At 34.6% G+C, this 19,960-nt stretch overlaps 1 protein-coding gene across 4 annotated transcripts in view; it reads right to left on the bottom strand.

Moving 5' to 3' along the window:
• Positions 1 to 19,960, bottom strand: part of POT1 (protection of telomeres 1) — a 56,786-nt gene that overhangs the window by 25,572 nt on the left and 11,254 nt on the right. For all 4 annotated transcript variants that reach the window (XM_085041935.1, XM_085041952.1, XM_085041925.1 and 1 more), the window contains 4 exons: positions 17,717 to 17,827; positions 16,496 to 16,543; positions 15,307 to 15,421; positions 7,966 to 8,096 (listed from right to left, as the gene is read on the bottom strand). In XM_085041935.1, coding sequence (XP_084898061.1) covers positions 7,966 to 8,096; positions 15,307 to 15,421; positions 16,496 to 16,543; positions 17,717 to 17,827 — 405 coding nt within the window. The remainder of the gene's footprint in view (positions 1 to 7,965; positions 8,097 to 15,306; positions 15,422 to 16,495; positions 16,544 to 17,716; positions 17,828 to 19,960) is intronic.

Genomic DNA, 19,960 nt, shown 5'->3' with positions numbered 1-19,960 from the left:
GTCAAAATAAAAACAAAACAAAAAGATAAAATTAATAAGCAAACAACATGTATAAGCAGAAAATATAATCTTATACAAAAAAGTTTTGAAGAGGCAGACTAACGACTACCTGTAAATATACAGCATATCTGCAGAGCATTTTATTCACCCACGTCAAAATATTTGAGTGTGGAATACATCAGGATTGCTCTTATAAATGGGGAAACTAAGGCATGAGAGAAATTAATTTTTAGGGGTTACACAGCAGAGTGATGATGGAGCAAAGTTATTATGGATTCCTGTTTTCAGCACCTCACAATAGCCCTGTTTCCCAATATTAAGGAAAAAGAAAATATCAGTTCAAGGAGGTGTTTTTTTTCCTTAAAGCTAACAGTGACGAGCTTTCATTCCTTGAATTATGAATACAGCTTTCACAATTACTCAATGCCTACTGCCCTGCACGTGGCAGGTCTCCTGAATCCTGCTCATTTAACTGTGTATCTGCTGCCATATAAAACAGAGTATTTAAAGTTGGAAGCATTCCTTCAAGGATCTAGTCTAGTCTTACTGCTCCCTGCACATTATATGTGTATCCATATCAAAGCACTGCATGACTCATTATCCATCCCTGCTTTGATCCATCCCTTTTTAATTAATGTCTGGTTACCAAATAAGCGATAACGCTCATGAATATAGCATTTGTGAGACAGTCCAGTACAGGATTCCCAGGGCTCTATTTTTAAAATGTTGAAAATCCTATTGATTTCAAAGTACAAAACATGAAATCAGTGTCATAAGTTCTGAAAGCAGAACACTGCCAATGATTTAGTCCTGTATTTTATATACACAATGAAATTTAAAAAGCACACAATTGACCTTGGAAATTTATAAAGAAACCTGTTCAATCTTGGTGACAGGAACTACTTTAATACCTGCTACTTTTACATAATGCATAAATGCATTAAGGGTCATCTTTAAGATAAACTCCGATTTACTTAAGCATTCTCCAGACCTGACCAATGGAGTACATCAATTCATGAGGTACTTCTCCCGTGAAACACTGAAAAGCTTTAATCTGACAATATTTATGTTTAAATATTGAAAATACAAGAAAAGTCAACAAACAGATCAGGGAAATACATAGTTGCATAATCAATTTGAACCCCATTATCCATGATCTGGAAAAAAATGTCCCCCTGTAACAGTAAGATGTTATCTAATATAGACACACAGACTTTAGTTGCTAACACTGGCATTATATTCCATAATTTCACTAAACAGGTAATGTCCAGAGGGGAGAAAAAACTCTCTTTCATCACTTTTACCTATTCATCCTACATCAAAATATACTTCAAGAGTATTTTTTGTATCTTATTTGACATGCCAAATGTTTCTCAAAGTGTTTTAATTTCTAATTTACCTATTCATTTATTTCTGTACTAATTCTTTTAAATCATAAAATAATTTCTTTCTTACTAAAAATTCTGTCCTAATCTTCTGTGAAGGCTCCAAACGTTTCACCAGGCCAAGAAACTACTTCTTCTCCCTGGGCTTCCACCAATATTTCACTGTAAGTTATTTTCCTCTTTTCCCAAATCCTTTATGTCATGCTTTGAGCATTTGGGAGGCTGATCTCAAACACACTGTAATTCTGACATCTCCCAGTACCCTCACTTAGTGAATTTGAAATCAGCCTTAATGTAGGAAAAGGCAATTATAACATAAAAAAGAAATAAAATACGCAAGAAGGTAAATCTCAACCATCATGATAAGAAAATTACCAATGATCCTTAAGGAAAAGCAGATGTCCTCAGGCATAAGCAAGTGGAGAAGCCACTGAGTGTTCTCAAAGGTAAACAGAATTCAATAATATTATTTAGTGAACAACAAAAGAAACAGGAGAAGAATGTAGAATGGGTATCAGAACAAAATATTTCATAGCTGGAAAATTACTTATGTTGGATCACAGAAAATATGACGGTCAATGGAAATTCTCTGGGCTTGTCCTTTTAAAACAAATAATTGTTAAAGTGATGAGAGATCACTGGAGTGTAAAACGAACAAAATCTATGGGCAAATGTTGTTTCATCACGGCACTCTTTAGCAGATCTCAGAACAAGCTAACCACTGATACTGTAAACATTTTCCACACAAACAATTTTGAAATTAAATTAAACTTAGAAAAGAGTCTACCTGGGACTTTTGCATATAACAACAATTCCCCTTCACTAGATTTTGTGTAATTTCTAGAGGATGTGGAGATATTTTTTTAAAAAACTGGTGGGGGAGTGTGAAGGTGGGGGAGAGAAAAGGGAAGTGGGGCAGATGGCTATCTCTTTAAAAATTCCCTTAGAATTTAAAATAATTTCAATAAATAATGGTTGCTAAGTAAAAGTACCTTCTGGGACAAAAATGAAGCAGATAAAATGCATTTGGCTTGTTCTAAGCAAGCAAGTAATATCCAATACATATTGCAGGAGTCTTTGGCACAGTTTTTGTATACTAAAGAACAATAGGTGAAATGTCACCTCAACAAACTGCATGGACAATAAACTCTAGTGATTTCTATGGGGTACAACACTATCCTGAATATGGTTATTGAAAATAAGCTAATATTGAAATATTTATAAATAGATTTACAGCATAGTAAAAGACATGTTTTGGCTTTTTTTTTTTTTCTTTTTACTGAAGATAGTGTTATTCATCTCACTAAATGGAAAAGTGTGATAGTAAGTAGTGTATAAAGCTGGAATAATAGCATCTCCAAGGTAGTTTTCCATCAAAACTGATTGTTAAATTATAGAAGCAAAGGACTATTATGAAACCACTGCAGTCACAGATCATCTTGCAATATCAAAAAATGCCTTGGGAAACAACATATACCAAGCTAATGCACATGTTTTTATAGTAAGAAGGAAGACTTTTTTTTTATGATTGTCACTGATGATATTTGTATGAAAAAAAGTATCCTGTCAGAAAAAAACCCACCAGAATGCATCTGGTATATCTCTTTATATTTTGTAAATGTTTTCTCATCTTAAGTAAATAGACTGACCAAATTTGGGTAATACAGTATACTGATTATATTTTCTTATATTTTAATAATGTAATTCTGCTTTACTTGTACCTCCAGCTGTATAAACAGAGAGACACTAATGAAACAGAGAAGCCATTTGAAGTACAAATTAAACCATTCTGAATATGTTTAAATATAACAAGAAGAAAACTGAACTACCAAAACTACCTGCAGGCACCTTCTAGAAGAAAATTAAGGGATAGTCACATGGAAGTAAAATGAATTTTTGGAAGACATGATAAACACACCTAGATATTAGGATCATAAATGACAGCTTATTCTCTAGCATTCCTGAGAATAGTTGCCTGCAAAATAAGATCCTCAGAAACATCTGTAGCAATGGAAACACAAATTAAAGAAGAAAATGAGCAATACATTGTAGATTTCATTTACCAATTCAATTCACCAGAAGATATAACTATTTTGTGGTAAAAATTGTATGCAAAAGGTATATATACTTAAGCCAGTTGGAATAATTTCTGGTTTAATAATTTAAAAAACCAGCAGGCACTGTGATACTGCTTAGAAACATTCCTCAGATAAAGTGGCATAGTTTATTTAAGAAAATTCTAGTGGAGTAAAAAATTACTGCTTTGAAATATTTTCTACATATTTAAATCATGATCCAGAAACTTGACCAAAAGTATTGAGATGAAAATTTCAGAAAACATTTGTGCAAATTTTTAAGACTTCAAATTACAGAGACACTCTATCACTGCCTACAGTCAATATTTCCTGAAATTTACTATAGGACAAATATTTGCTTTTAATTTAAATTTAAATTAAATTAAAATTAAATTAAGTAAATTAAAGGGAGTGTGATACTTCTGTTTGTTATGAAGCCATGCTCCATATATTTGACATTCAGATTCCCACTCCTGTGTGGACAGACAAACAGCTTAGAAACTCAGCAGCAAAACATAGATCTTACACTTGTCAATCATAGGTCTATGAAAGGAATAACCATCTACATCATGGCTATGAAATCCTTTTGCTCAAAGAGGCAATGCTTTTATATTGTAAATCTAACAAGTTTGAATCAGATGAATGTGCAACTAATAGCATGCAAGGAATTTGATTTTCCTGGTGTTTTTCTCCATTTTGTTATTCTAAAGATCTAGGATGCTGCATTGGGCATGGTGGTATTTGGTAAAAAGTTGGACTTGATGATCTTGGAGATAATTTCATATCTTAAATGATTCTCTGATTCTGTGATCTAACCACAAAGCTAAAACAGTAGGATTGTAATTCATAATTATCCCCAGGTTAGTAGATGACAGAGTTTCTGAAGTCCGTGCAAACTCAATTGAGATCATGGGGCACTTATGATACTGTGTTCCATTACCCTCATTACCCTACTTTTCTATGGGTTATTTTCCTACACAGTGCATGATTTGAGAAGTGCAGTAGTGATGAAACAGTGCTGTCTAAGAAACACACTGGCAACTTTTTGACTCCTACTTCATTTGTAACAGCAACTGGAGCCTATGTACAGTAGAAGTTAAGGTTAATGAAAGTAAGAGAGAAGAACAGCAACAAGATTACTATGACAAATAGCTCAAGAATTAAGGCTTTGTAATTGCTACAGAGTTTGCATTGTGCCAAGAAAGCCAAGGAAGCCACGGAAGTAAAGTTTATAATGAGAGGTCACTCTCTTGGTCTTCATTCTCCAAGTGCTGCACACGAGTCATACAGCTCTGCAATGCTGTGTATTCAGGAAAAAGACCCACCAGAACACATCCTGGACAGTGGCTACGTTAAACAACAAGAGTACACTGAACAAGATGAACACTGAAATACGAATGTGCTTCACTTTTCTCCAATTCTCAAACACTTAAATGGAAATCAAATACCAATTCACTTCACTGGGAGTGAGGAAATAAGGTTTTGTTTGTGAATCACTCAGACGTAATAAGGAATACTAGAGAAAAGCCAATGAGTAAATTAACAATTCTATCATTATGGCAGGGCTTGAGCACTTTAAGAAAGGCAGAATACCAGCCAAAACTCCTAAGCCAAGTGAGGATAAAATATTGCAGGCTTAGCCAGTACCAGCAGGTTACCTCTTCCCTCTCTTTAACAGTGTAACCATTAAGCAGTAATTCTAAGATACTAAGAGCATTCACAGCGAACAATAAAAACAAAGTTCCAAGCAAAATCCACCCAGAAAAATGCCTTCTTTTGTCATGAAGATAGAAGGCAACTGGACAAACAGATCAGAGGTCTGGCTTTTATATTAGGAGATGGAGGGCTTGCCTTCAACCATCTCTGCAGAGCACTGATTGTGGCTGGAAGCACAGCCACAATACTGCAAATCACTACATGCTACAATTCATGAGAAATGATAAGATTACGTGCATAAAGATGCACTTCAAGAAATATTAACAGAAATGTAATTAAAACTAGATAATTCTTCAGTTCTGTTACTAAGACACTTAAAATTTTCCTTCTCTGCAAATACTAAGCAAATTGAATTACCCTCTATTCAGAGTAATTCCAACAGAATCCTCTTCATTAAATTCTTATTAGCTCTAACCATCAGATTTTGCCAACACCTCTGTCACTACGAGGAGAAATTATCCATTAGTAGCCGACAGTGTAACTGGGAGCAGTAATTTCTAACATGTATTTGCTATCAATGCCAGCTTCCTGGAAGTCTGTCGAAAGCATATCTGGGGCCGACAGAATGTGAACAGATGCTTTAAGAACTATGTATATCTGTCTGTCCTCACTGATAAGCACAGCTTCAACAGAATATGGCCTCTGTTAACCTTTACTTTCCATTCAGCAAGCTAAGAGAAGGTGATTAAGGCCTGAAGACAAAAGCAGAAAACAGTGAAGGAGGAACTCCAGAAAGTGTAATCAGAAATCTAGTTAGAGTTGACTTTTATTAAATTGAAAACCGTGTTGCATAGCAATCATACCTACTATGCTGCTTGAGGCTGAAAGAGAAGGAGGTCCTTCCCCTCCCAGTTCATTCCCAGAAGCCGGCATCGGGGTTTTGTGTCAGATTTCTACCTGCCTAGATCAGATATGAAAACTTCCAAAGTACCTCTTTCTTAATCTGGAGCAGTCAGAACATTCCCATCCCAGAAAAAACCAATTTAGCGACTCAAGATCATTTTAACTTAAAAAGTAATTGAACAAACTCTCAGCTCATGCATCTGAGGAGACATAGATTGTGAGCAGCTGGAGGTCTGTTAGGACTGGAAACCACTTAGAACAGCTCAATTTTGATTAAAAAGAAAAAAGTAGTATATAAGAAGTGAATTAACAGACCCTGTCTTTAAATACTGGAACATCATCTTGGAGAATGAAGTACCAATTGACAAGGAGTCCAGAATGATCTCCTCAAAAAATTGATGCCAAATTAGAATGGTAAGGTCCCTTACCTGTGCTGTATCACGTTTCCTTAATAAGTTTGTGATAAAAATAAATAGGGGGAGGCAATACTATGTTTGCATAAAAGAGGGTGCATACATAAATTTCCTGACAGTGGTCTTGTTTGTCTTCTTAATGCGTACTTAAAAATCCAATAATGACCTACCACAGTCACGCAACTTTTCAAGTCTTCTATTTTGACCAGCTCCTTTCTACTTTCTCCTTTTTCACATATTTATTATAAAATATACACTCTATTTTCAGAAGCAATAAACAAGTTTTTACCTCCACTGAATTTCTAAAATGAGTGTATCTGTATAACACTCCCCTTGATGGATTCAGAGAAAATATTAAAATTGAACATAAGACTTTCCCATCTGAAGTTAAATTCATGAACTTCTAAGACCAATCACACATCTCAAGTACTGATCAGCAACACAAGCTTCAAAATATAGTTTAATTTCACTCTTATTATATATACAGATGACCTTAAAGAAACCTTATACTAACCCAGAATAGGTTATCTAATTTCTCTCTCAATTGTAAATATTTATAATGTAGATAAATAACCAAAGGCTCTTTCTGAATCTTAAGAAGTTCTTTTTTAATGATCTTGGTGGTACCAAATTCCAATACTGGATAAATCTTACCACTTTTTACATCTATTGTCATGGGATTTTCTTTGTTTTCCTGCTACAACATATCAAAATGAGCATGCTTAGTGCTATGGATATTTATCCCTTTTATCATCCTTTTGTACAATCCTAAGTTTCCTAGATCTCTCAAGAGTGTTCAAATATGCAAACTGGTGGTTTGTTTTTTTCTTCCCCACAGGCCTCTTTCATGACATTTATTAATTTCTGCTATCATTATTTTACACAAGAAGTAAATATATAATTATGTATGGTTATGTTGTACATTAATATGCAACAAGGCAAAATCACATCTTTGGTCCTATTATGCACCTCTTTAAGTATGGTCCGGCAGTACAAGACTGCTATTCAGTCCCTGTAGGGTGGCTCCTCTTCCCTATACAGTTGCGAGCAGAAGCAGTATCAAGGCTATAAACAGTTTCCTGCATGTCCTTTGATAGAGATGAATAGGGAGCAAGTGAGGACAACATTGAAGCAGCAGCTGAGGCACACTGCACACTGACAAGCCCACAGAGATTCCCTTTACTGCAGTTACTCTCCAGCTGATCTAAACTGCACCACAACAGAAGACCAAAAGAAACTCCTCAGTCCTATTAGTTTGAAGAGGAATAAATTGTGCAGGTTTATGTCAGTTAAACTCTATTCATCTAGAAGTACTACATGATTTTTTGTCAAGTAATTTAATAAATACTCTTGAGGTTGGAAAAGTGTCATAGTTACTTTCAGCTGTGGTCCATACCACAACCATAGCAGTTTTAACCATCAGCTGCTTTATCCAATGTCTCCAAGTGTTAATTTCTGTAGAACTAAATTATTCTTATGGTCTTCTCATTGCAGAAAAGCAAGCACATAACCCCCCCACATCCTAGTACATACCTTTATTCTATGAAATCGAACAATATCTCCAACTTTGTAAATTTTTGGTAAAGAATCTAGATTTCCATTAAAAAGAGTGCACGTTAACTTCACATTTGATGGGTCCACAAGTGTTACAACTGAGCAATAATCTGTAAAATATAAAAGTGTCTGAATGAATAATAGGCATTATGGAATTATTAATACAGATATTAAATTTGGGACGAACCCCCCTATGGCCAATTTTTTTCTGCTATAATCTGTGTAACTCTTCCAAAGTTAATTTTTATACAGTATCATAACAACTGAAGTGTGGCTCATCTTCTCAATAATTAGCCCAAATAACTGAAAATGAAATGTGATTAAGCACAGCTCTGTGAGCCAGAACACACAAACCTTCTTCTGTCTGCAACAGGCATGCTATTCTTTCAGGTTTCAATTACTTGCTCTATAAAATCAGGAACATATGTACAATTTTATAAAATCCTTTTCTAAGATTTATTTTGCACAGCCTTCTGAAAGGTAATGAGTTCTACAAGTTCTAAAAGCAGATTAAAACCTAAATTACCTATCTTTCACTTCAACAAAATATGCAAGATACATGTATGTATATATACATATATATATATAAACACATCCCCAAGAATAGAGTCACACAGTGGTAGTTAGAAAGTAGAGTTAATATATGAAATATGCCCTTTGAAGTTAAACTTCATAGAATTTCACCTCTATTAATGATCTAAAAAGTAAAATGAAAACAACATACAAAGATGACAATGCAGACCAGTCCAGAATAGAGCAGTATTTGCAATGACATAAAGGTAAAACAGAGCAAAAGCACATTTGCTCTTTAATGTCACAGTAGCTGGTACCCTGCCTGAGAAACCAAGTAGCAGCAGAAAGAAACACAACATCCTGACCCCAATCTCCTGAACCACTCATTGTCCCTACAAGAGACAGATCTGTAACCACAGCTGAAGAAAAGAGACTAGGAAGGAGGAAGGAGGGGTGTGTGGAGTGAGGCTGGGGCTGGGAAAGGTGGAGGAAAGGTGTTCTCCCTAAGTGTCCAAATGTGTGTTTTCTTTGTTTCGCAGTATCTGTTAATATACTTTATATTAACTGGCCATGAATTAAATTCCCCAAATCAAATCTGTTTTGCCCTGACAGACACCTTTTCATCCCTTAAAAACCCAACCAGAAGAGAAAACCTGTATGATCAAAAACCCCAACTTCCCTTAGCTATAATTCTATGAGGCAACTAGTGATAATGACACTAAACCAGACTCCACATATCTGGGAACTGAACAAAGGTGTTGTAGTTCTAAAATAAAGTCGATAAAAACTCCTTCATGCACATTATAAAGATGCAGGCACATAAGATGTGGATAGACACCTTTGAACGACAGTGCTATCAGTCAACTAAAACTGACAGATTTGCCTCATAAAAAAAGCTACAGGAAAGAAGTAAAATAAAGATGATTGTGATATGCAAACTCTGTCAACAGATTCCTCAAATGTGAAGACAGGTATGCAAACCTGGAATAAAATACATGCATCAAAAGAAATATTCTTCCATTTCCAGCACATACACCCTTAAATTTTACTATCATTTACACTTAAAAGTTTAAATTCCCTAATGATTTGAGTGAATGAAGTGATGAAAAAAATCCACTGAAGGCTTACCAAAAAATAAAATTTTTCTTACAGATATAAAAACCTTCTGTATTTCTATAAAACTAGTACTCTTCTTCCTTCCCATGATTTTTACAGACTGAATAACGATGAATTATCAACTTTTGCATGCAGAAGTCACTGAGATCACTCTTTTGCACACTCCCACCCAAGGCACAAAGTCCACATAAAGCCTATTTTGACATCCTTCGCCAGGAATTTCACGAATAAACTCCAGTCACTGGCTGACAAAACTGCAAGTATTTACTACTGACATCCAAAGACTGATTGTTGTATTTCTTTGGGTATGAATTCTAGAGGTTAACTTAACAGATCTGTTGCAAATATGAGCAAAATGAGCAATTAAGAAGAAAAACCCATATGGTCCATAGATTTACAATCCTTTGGGGATACAGAATAGCATGCTACAGTGCACTGATACAATCCAACGTCAGAATCAAGAGGAAATAGCAAAAACATTGCACATTAAAATTGTGGTTACTCTTTGATGCTGTGATTATACAACCTAGTCAGCTTCATACATGTGCAGCTGCCTATTTAATGGTAGAAGTTAACACACTGCCTCAATTTTCTGTGTAATTAGCATAATCATCCTAGTCAAAGCACTATAAAATATTACACTTGCTTTACATAGCCTGGGAACACTTTGTACATAATACAGGTTCTCTGACTTTAGTCTTCCATTCCTCTCTATCACCTCAAAACATCACTCTAAACCTAATTACAATAGAAGTCTTTGAGAACAAAATATAGAGACTGATTTTTTTAAAATTAAATCCTCATTCAGCAAAGTCCTTTTTGAAGACTAAGAATAAAAAGCCACCTGTCTTTTCCAGCTGAACTGTGAAAATTGTTTTCTGTTTTCCACAGTAGCATTATAGATCAGTGAATAAATTCATTTTTTCTGAAAAAACAGTGAGTCAAACTCTAAACAGAATTCCTGAATTTAAATAATGTGCTAGTGTTAAAGAAAACAATATAATGTCACTGGCAACACTTTTGATTTTTCTTCATATACTTTCCAACAAAGCAAAATCCCTTTGTTACCAAGCTAATAAATAAATAAATAAATAATGGAAGTTTACATATTTTGAGACAATTTTCCTTTATTAGAGAAATTTACTCCACTGATAAAAAAAATCCACTGATTTTCTTTAAAAGAGAACTTTTACCACTGGTAGATATTACTTGTAATAATCAGTCTTAAAAATATGACACAATGGATGCTCAGCTCAGTAAATTTGTATGCTATAGAAGAAAGCTTTTTACTTTCATACTAGACTGTCTCAGTAAAAGCACTGCATTTTGGTTGACACTACACAGAACCTCAAACTGCACCTACCTTTTTTTTAATACATTTAATTATTATGAAGTGATAGCCTCACTCAGGCTTAACATCATGTGAGGGACCACCTGCCAGGGACAGCTACTTTTAAGGATGCTTGTAACAGGCCAGAATGGGTGTTTGTAAGTTTATGGAAACAAGGAGACACAGCTGATCTTTCATTTAAATGGAAGGACAGTGATGGTCTGCATGCATCTTACATGCTTTTAATATTCTTTAGACTAGTCTTTATTGTTCTTTAAAAATACAATTGCTGTAACCTGTTAATGAGTTCTTTATTTCATTTCATAACAAACCCATGACTATTTGGTAATCAGTAGAAGGTTACACTGTCTGCATAGAGAATGCTGATTGTCAAGCTTCTAGGTCCTGACTTTATGGCCACTCTTTTATGGCCTGTTATGCCAGTCACCAGCATGAGCAGAAAGTCAGCATTTCTCCAGTGTGTACAGATAGACAAAAAACAAACACGGAAGCCCCAAACCCCACAGCTTCACATACAATAAGAAAACCAGAACTGCTACAAAAGCTTTCCAGATTCTAGTTATTGATACTGTAGGACTAAAAAGTTGTTTAGTATTTATTGATTAAACATTTATTTTCGTTTTACTAAGGACTTCAGCAGTTCCTGACAAATATGCTGCATAAATTTTTCAGGTGGAAAGCAGCAATCTAATTACACACTCCCTTTTAGGCAATCACATATTTAATCTTCAATAACATTTAGGTGGAAAACACACTATCCTGAACCCATAACTTCCCCCTTCAAAGAGATAAAAAGGTTTTTGGCAATATTGTTAGCAGTCAGGGACTCTAATTAAAGATTGCATTCTGTTTCTTTTATTTCAATACACACCAAAAAAGGAGAAATTATTGTAGCAAATGATTCTCTCTTCAAAACTAAATGGAACATTAATATTGTTTTCAAGAATTACTGGGGCTGTTCAATACACAAGTGTCTGCACTAACATGAAGCAGCTGAAACAGCTAATTTACCACTTACATTTCAACAAGAGAGGAAGAAAAATACAAAAATTACACACTCCTATGCGTGTGTGTATATATGTACATTCAAACATATATTGCAGAAGCCCAAAACAAAACCTCTAAAGAATCAAACTGCTTTACTAGAGCTTGTTTTTCTAACATGGTGATACACTTTAGACATACAAACAATTTAGTAACTACCCGAAGCATCTGGCTAAACAGATGCTTCAATGCCATAATTTGTAAATTGTACATCAAAGTAACTGCGTTGAAATTTCTATTAACTATTTATTCAACTAGTTGTTTTTTTTTTATTTACTTTAAACATCTTTTTATCTTTTATTTATCTTCTATATTTTTTGATAAGAAACAGTGGTTATTTTAAAAAGAAATGCATATAAACCACTGTTAACAGAAGGGAAAAGACTATTATTCTAATCTCTAGGGGTCCAGAAATGAAATCACTATCTTTACCTCTGCAACAGTTCTTACTCTGTTCTGCAAAATTTAAATAAATCCTCAATATTATGATTTGGAAAAAAACCCCAAACTGGAACACAATACTTTGTAGGAAAAACTACTGCAAATTTAACTGAGTGTGCTTCCTCACAATGGGTACCACAATGTCCTAGGTTACAACACAGATGTATTTAGTATTCTATTACCACCAGCTGTGGGGCATTAGCTGTTATCTCCTGCTATGACTCACCCCTGATAACTGTTAATGAGCCATCAAGAACCCACCGCATGACTCATGGAATTATCTCATCCTATTGTGAGATGCTCCGCCCAGGAGGGAGGAGCCAAGCATTCCCACCTGGATATAACCTGGCTTTGGAACTGCTCAAGTCAGTCCTGTCTACTGGGTTCCCAGAGGACAAGAGCTGCCTCTGGACCTTCAGCTGGAGACCAGACCTTCACAGGATCACCACTTCAACTGAAATACTTCACTTGGACTGCTACCACCATCCTAACAGGGTGTCAGGTTGTATCTGGCTTTGTCAGTGCTTTTCCTTGTATTATTTCACTTATGTTTAATTTTTCCTATTCAATTTTAATCCTGACTTGCAATATCCCACTGGTTTGTTTTCAAACTAACACACACAACATTCTGTGATAGCTTTGCTTTGCACTCTAAAGTTGGTTTGCTATTACTTAGTAAAAATTGACCATTGTAATTCAACTTGACCAAATGGTATAGTTTAAAGTAAAGTTCTTTCTTTCAGCTACACAGTTTTAAACAAATTCTGGGCTTTTTTATGAACTTAACTCAAGATCAAACAAAAATTGAAACTAAAAAAAAAAAACTTCAGACTTCAAAATACTTTAAGAATCTGATTTATGATAAGCTGCATTTTGGGCATGTAGAACTATTGACCTGGAAGTGTTCAAGCTTTTCAGAATTGTATTTTCTGAAATTGCTATCCTTTACTAATTTTGATTCTAAAAAATACTTCATAAAAATAAAACTGTTACAATCTACATGCATGTCTAGGTAGGATAAAATGAGATTTTAATTCAATATGTTACATACAAATATACTGCATATTTCTATAATAAAATGCTAGATGGAGGTTTCCCCAGGAAAACAGGACATTAATTCTATGACATTGTTAACCAGCAGCAATGATTCTTCTTGCATTCGTTCCCACTTCATGGAAAACACTGACTAATATCTACATGAAAAAAAAGGGTGGGGAAGCAGTAGTGTCAAGTTGTAATGTCCTAAAACTTTCATGGTCAAGCACATAATCTCTGTAACTGGATACTCCAAAGAGAGAGGTTCTTTTTTCTTCTATTTAGTGGTTTTTGGTTTTTTTTTTTAATCTCAAGGCTAAATATGGGAGATATCCTGGGGTTAAGGAAGTGGGGACCGGAGAATATCATCTTTGTTAGAAATTTAAAATACCTTAAGATCCTTAAACTACTGACAAAGGAAGGTTAGAATATGGTTTTGAACATTTCCAATTGATCTTCTAGCAGACAAAATCCCATCTGTGTCTTGCACCAAGCAGGACCTGAAGTTCCTCATTGGACAGTTTTCATAACTTGTAAAGCTCTCGCATAGACATTTGAAGCTATAGGCCTGAACAAAAGTGTGCTTAGCTAAAAGAACTTTCTCTGCAATAAATAGTTTATGAACATCCTGAAAACTCATTTCATTCATCAGTGTTTTAACACTCACCTAATGCAATAATGGTAATAGCAATTATGAACTTTGAATTATAGATTATATAAACTGACAAGACCAAATTAGGAACCACTCCAGAGGTACCCCCTTTCAGTGGGAACACAGTGCAAAGCTTCACTCTTAATACATGTAAGAAGGAGCAGCATCTAATCCCCCAGGGCATATGTATGTAGTCAATGAAGACCCATGCGGATTAAGTACAGTGGCCCCACTTTCCATGCTTCCAGTAGGCACCAGCTTAAAGCTCCACGACTCTATTAATAGTGCCAGTGAATGTATTAGTGCAGGACTGGGCCAGATCTAACGCGAAAACAGAATTTTCTGACGAGAGCCATTTCATGCCTTGACAATGCAGAACAATCATTGACCATTTTGCACCCTCTCAAGCAGACATCACTCTGGATTGTGCAAAAAAAAAAGTCAAAAAACAACACTGAAATATTGGACTGATTAGTAAATATTTTTACTCAAAACCTTAAAATAATACTGTTTTAGAGATTTTCATTATAAAGTAGCAAGTGAATTACAACTATCTTCAAAAATAAGAAACATCAAATTGTGTCCCTGTTCTCCACTGATATTGTGGTGTTATTTCAATAATACTAACTGAAAAAATACAGGGAAGAGCTATTAGGAACTTATTAATGATATTTAGGCAAGGACTAGTTGTTAAATAATCATTTTCCCTATTAAATTTCTACTAGTTATGAAATTCAAGTGATTAACTTGACAAATAACTCAATTGAAAAAAAAAATCTCTCCTAGCCGCTTCAGACACATGCTACTTTGAAAGCCAGTGCATTTAACTTCACTATTCTAACATATCTGGAAGGAAGGGCTGCCTTAATGATTTTGAGCAATCTGTGCTTGTCTAATTAAGATGTTCCAAGTCCTCAGTTCCACAAAGTCTTGTTACAATAGCTGGACAAATGACAAATCTCCTTTAAGAACTTTCTTCATTTGCTATCTCCACCAGTCTGCCTAAACGGACTGATAGCTCATATCTTTTTGTTCTGTTTCCTTGGTTATTAGCTGGTCAAAGCTATGGTCAAAGGATCATGACAAGTTGAGGTCCTGGCTGATTTTTAACAAACATAGTAAGAAAGTTCTGTCTGGAGATTTCAAATCTCTCGAACATTGTACGTACCAGTTCCTTTGCTAACATATGGAGGCTTGAAGAATTTCACAACACCATACAAGTTCACTATAGTTCCATCTTTAAGATGATTCAGGGGAGTATACACATATTTTGGAGAAACAGACTGAAAAGGCATGATAAAATGAGGGAACAGAAGAAAAAATTATTCTAACATTCATACAGAATTTTGTCTTTTAACATCATTTATCCTCAGACATGTTTATTTCATCTTAAAAGAAATTATCTGTTTCTTTATATATTATTCACTTTAGATTCAGAGAGCACAAAAGACTTTTAATTTATTTTTGTGAATTAAATCTTCCTTACAATAAGCCAAACAGTTAGTTCAAGTAAGTTTCAATATATGAACCAGGTGAGTAAAAGTCAGTACAATAAAAAACCACGAAAGACAATTTTTTCATGATCTGTTTTAACATGCCCATCCAGAGCATTTTTAAAGCACATACATACATAGCTCTGTATTTCTGCTTGGCAGTGTCACTGCACAGAATCATTGTCTTTGGCTGGCAGGGGGGGTCACTTCTCATAGCCACTGTGCCCATCTTTCAATTAAAATAGCACAACTGCTGGAGGATTAAAGAAATTAAGGACTACTTTTTACAGTTCAAGGACCATTGTCCTTTCATTTTAAGGTTGTAATATATGCTGATTAGACTCTTTTTAAAGATTACAGGTTCTGTCAAACATTGGTAATTGTGGTTTTCAAGGACTATACTGAAAAAATGAAATGCTAAATAAAAACAGTATGACAAATGAGCTCTATTACCATTGGTACTGAATCTTTAACATCATTATAAAGAACATTTAAACTTTATAAACCAGTTCCTATGCCTTTTATATACTATTTCCTCTAGAATTTTAATTTAGACACATAAAGGATTGTTCTGAACAGCAATTAAAACAAATGTTAAGATCAGTACCCGAAGTCTGATTGTTCAAGTTTTCGAAACCAACATGAAGTCTGTTTGGAGATCGAGATGGGAACTATATTACAAGTATAGAAAACTTTTCTTCATACATTATTTTGTGTTCAGGATATATTATTTGCAAAAGCTAAATGACTGCCGGTATAAGAGTATGGAATTAAATTAAACAGAAACAAAAACTAATTCCACACATTCTTATTTACATGCAGTTAATCTCATGTGATTTAAAAATATCCTAAATACAAACTCACCACAGATGCAGCTTCTGAAGCAGCAGTTGCTCCTGGTTTAGTGTAAATCTGTGGAGAAAAAAAATAACAAACTTTATGATTACAAAATTGAAAGAACTGCAAATATAACATTTGATAACTTTAAAGCAAACACAACACCATAAAGAGATACAAACTAGCCCTACAGACATTTTTGCTATATTAATCACCTTGGAATCTAGTAAAATTTTAGCTACAGAAAAAAATAAATATTTACTGCAGTTACACTCAAACAAAAGTTTCTTCAAAATAATACATTTTCTGAAGTCACTTAGTTGAATATATTAGGTCATGTTAATAGAGTAGCATTTGAAAGTTGGAGGCCACAAATTAAAAACTGCAGCTGCTTAACAAAGAACTTAAATGGGTTTAAGTTTTGTACATGTCAATGTTTAGAGAAGATCTATTCTCAATGACTTGTTACTTTCCTTCAGGTGAAAAAAATTTTAAAAAGTCAGGAAAAATTCACCAGAATAGGATAAATTTTATTTAAAGATAGTTCCTAAGCCTTTTGAGCCTTCCTTATAAGCCAGACACTTTTAGTGTAAGGCCTTTTAAAATGGTGAGTTGATGAAAAGCCAACACACCCCATGTCTCTGTGAGGAATGCAGGGCTCAGCCACCAGCCTAAGGCCACAGCCCAGCCTGGGGCTTATCTTAAATTTAGGATTTAATTAGACAGCAACTAAACAGATAAAAGCACTGATGTGAAAATAGCATAAAAGAACAAATATTTTACTTAGGACAAAAGGGTACAATTCTTTATAAAATTTAGATTATAGCAATGCATGTATTTGAAAGGAAATGACTGATTTGAGTTAAAGCAGAACAAACTCACAGATCAGAGAAAACTAAAAATTATAGACCTGAAATCACTCTTGAACCCTCTATCTTGTGTGCATTATTGAAATGTGTTATTCACAACAGTAGTTTAAACAGCTCTAGGAATCTATCTAAAGTCAACTGAAGTCAAATTCCTGCCCTTGACAAGTACAAATCTACCTGGGAAATAATGTGGTTACAGTTATTATAAAACTACATGTGCACACAGACACAAACGTGTCTTGTTTCCTGATGAACAAAGTAAAATAATCTGCAGCTTTTCAGTTTCTAATAGATTTTGCTGGTTTTTCTACTATAAAACAAAATGTTAACATAAGTATTTTGGACATTAAAAAAAAAAAAAAGTTGGGCAACCACATACGTAAATGGCTGATCCAGCTTCTTCAGACACTTCCAGATGACAACCATGTCTACCAACCTCGCTCACTGTAGGCGATTTTATCACCTTAAATCCTGCAACTATGAAGGTTTCCTATGGGGACAGAACAATAAACACAAAATTACACAGGCTGTATCACATGCTCTATTTTAAGAGTATATGATGTGAAATTTCAACCTGACGTCTCAAGACACTGAAGAAACAAAAATCCTGAACAAATTGCAAAAACTGCCTTTAAGTTTACCAATTTAGTTCTTCTATCCATGGAATTTATATTTAAAACAAATGCCACAAAGCCTTTTTTCTTTTAAATTCTGCTAAAATTTTCACACCTTTGATGCTACTTTAACTGAGTGCTATTTTTGACAAGGCCTAGGGAGGAAGATTCACGCTGAATAATGTGAAAGCATCATTCCTCTTTGCATACACTAAAGACTGACTCTTTTCTGGTTAGCTTAACCAAGGTAGAAAAGAAATCACACATTGGATCAGCAGTGATAAAACGTTCTTTCTCATTGAGTTATAGCTGCACTTTTAAGAAACTCTCCTTGTAAATATTTTGGCTGGGCCAACATCTTCCTTAAAAGTCAAATAGATGGGTCAGTCAATAGGTAGGTTTCTGGTAGCAAAAGGGGAATTACAAACTTCTGTGGCATCACTCCCGAGATTCTGGCAAAGAAAGCAATTGCAACTCTATTTTCACTTTGGTAAAAAGTTCCTCAGACATCACAAAATGAAAAAGAAAAGGAGGATTTATGCCATGATTCAAGTCCCAGCAGCACTTCATGTTTTTATCAGCAACCTCACCAAATTTAAAAAAAAAGCAAAAAACTCAAACAAAACAAAAAAAACCCAAAAAAACCCCACACAAAAACCCCAAACAAACACAAACAAACAAAAAACCAACAAAAAACCCAACAACAACAAAACAAAAACCAAAAACGAAACAAACAGCCCACCAAAAAAACCCCCTAAAAATGAAGAAGTAGGAGAAGATGGAAAATTACGTTAAATAGCTTTAGGTAATCAGAGGTGATTAAAGAAAAAAGCCATCTGATACAATATAAAGCTCCTTCATAGTCATCTCCCTTGTTATTAGAACTATATAGCAAGGCTGAGCCGGTGTGCTCCATTCCAATAAACACATTAGACTTGGAACCCTATTTCTATTCAAGCTTCTACCAAAAGCACTTGGATAAACTTTTATTGAATGAGTTTTGTTTGTGTGTTTATTTGATTACAACAAATAAAAGAGTATTCTGATTAAAGTTGACAGTTTTAGCGAAATATTGCACTATGACAGCGCTTTTTTTGCTATTTCAGCAATCCGATAATGCTACTCTGCATGATTTAAGATCCAAAACCTTAATGTTTTGTGCAAGAAAAAGAAAGGCTGCTAGATTAAGTGACAGTGATATATTTAGTTATTAAAACATTGGGGAAAAAATTTCTGCAGAAAACACAAATTTAATCAGACAGTTTAATTCACAATGAAACTACTTAGGACATGGTGATTTTCAGGTAGTGTCACAAATGGGAATACAATGTATACTTTGACTAAAAAGTAGTATATAAGTCACCAAGAAGTAAGCCATACTCAAAGCTAAGTTAAAATGTGTCAAGTCAATTAGAACACTCAGTATTCCTTGCACCACTAACATACTATCCTGCTAACGTGCATGGAAGTTGTTTAATTCTTTCCAGATACAGAAACACACAAATATAAACTTCAGGAAACTCCATGAATTTTGCAGAAATCAGGTATTACTATGTGTCTTTCCATTCACTGTTAGCTGATGCTACCCAGAATGCTCCTTCAGCAGCAAAATCAACCTTCACCTTAAAAGCTACTCCTTGCTTATACATTATTCCCATTTCAGCATTATATGAGACTGTAGGCTGCACAAGATTCTGGGATGTGGTTGCTGAGTGAGGATTGGAGCTCCGTACAGCTGACTTGTCTTGCTCTCCTGTGTCAGAAGGAACTTCAGAATTAGGTAGACTCAGCCTTTTAACAGGCTCATAATAAATGAAAACTTTTGTGAGTAATATTAGGTCACTAGTGATTACTTTCATATAATACATATGCCATATGTAGCATCACATTAAAAAAAAAAAAGCCACAAACAAAACCCTGTGAAAGGCCTGTGCAATTTCCACAAGGAAAAGACAGCACTAACTTCAAAATCTAGCTCTACAGGCAGAAAGAACAGATACATTCTCAGA

The sequence above is a fragment of the Lichenostomus cassidix genome, chromosome 1Aa (assembly GCF_008360975.1).
Source record: "Lichenostomus cassidix isolate B80296 chromosome 1Aa, HeHo_3.0, whole genome shotgun sequence".
Classification (NCBI taxonomy): Eukaryota; Metazoa; Chordata; class Aves; order Passeriformes; family Meliphagidae; genus Lichenostomus; species Lichenostomus cassidix.
Note: the sequence above shows the minus strand (reverse complement) of the source record. Positions and strands in the feature narration are given on the sequence as shown.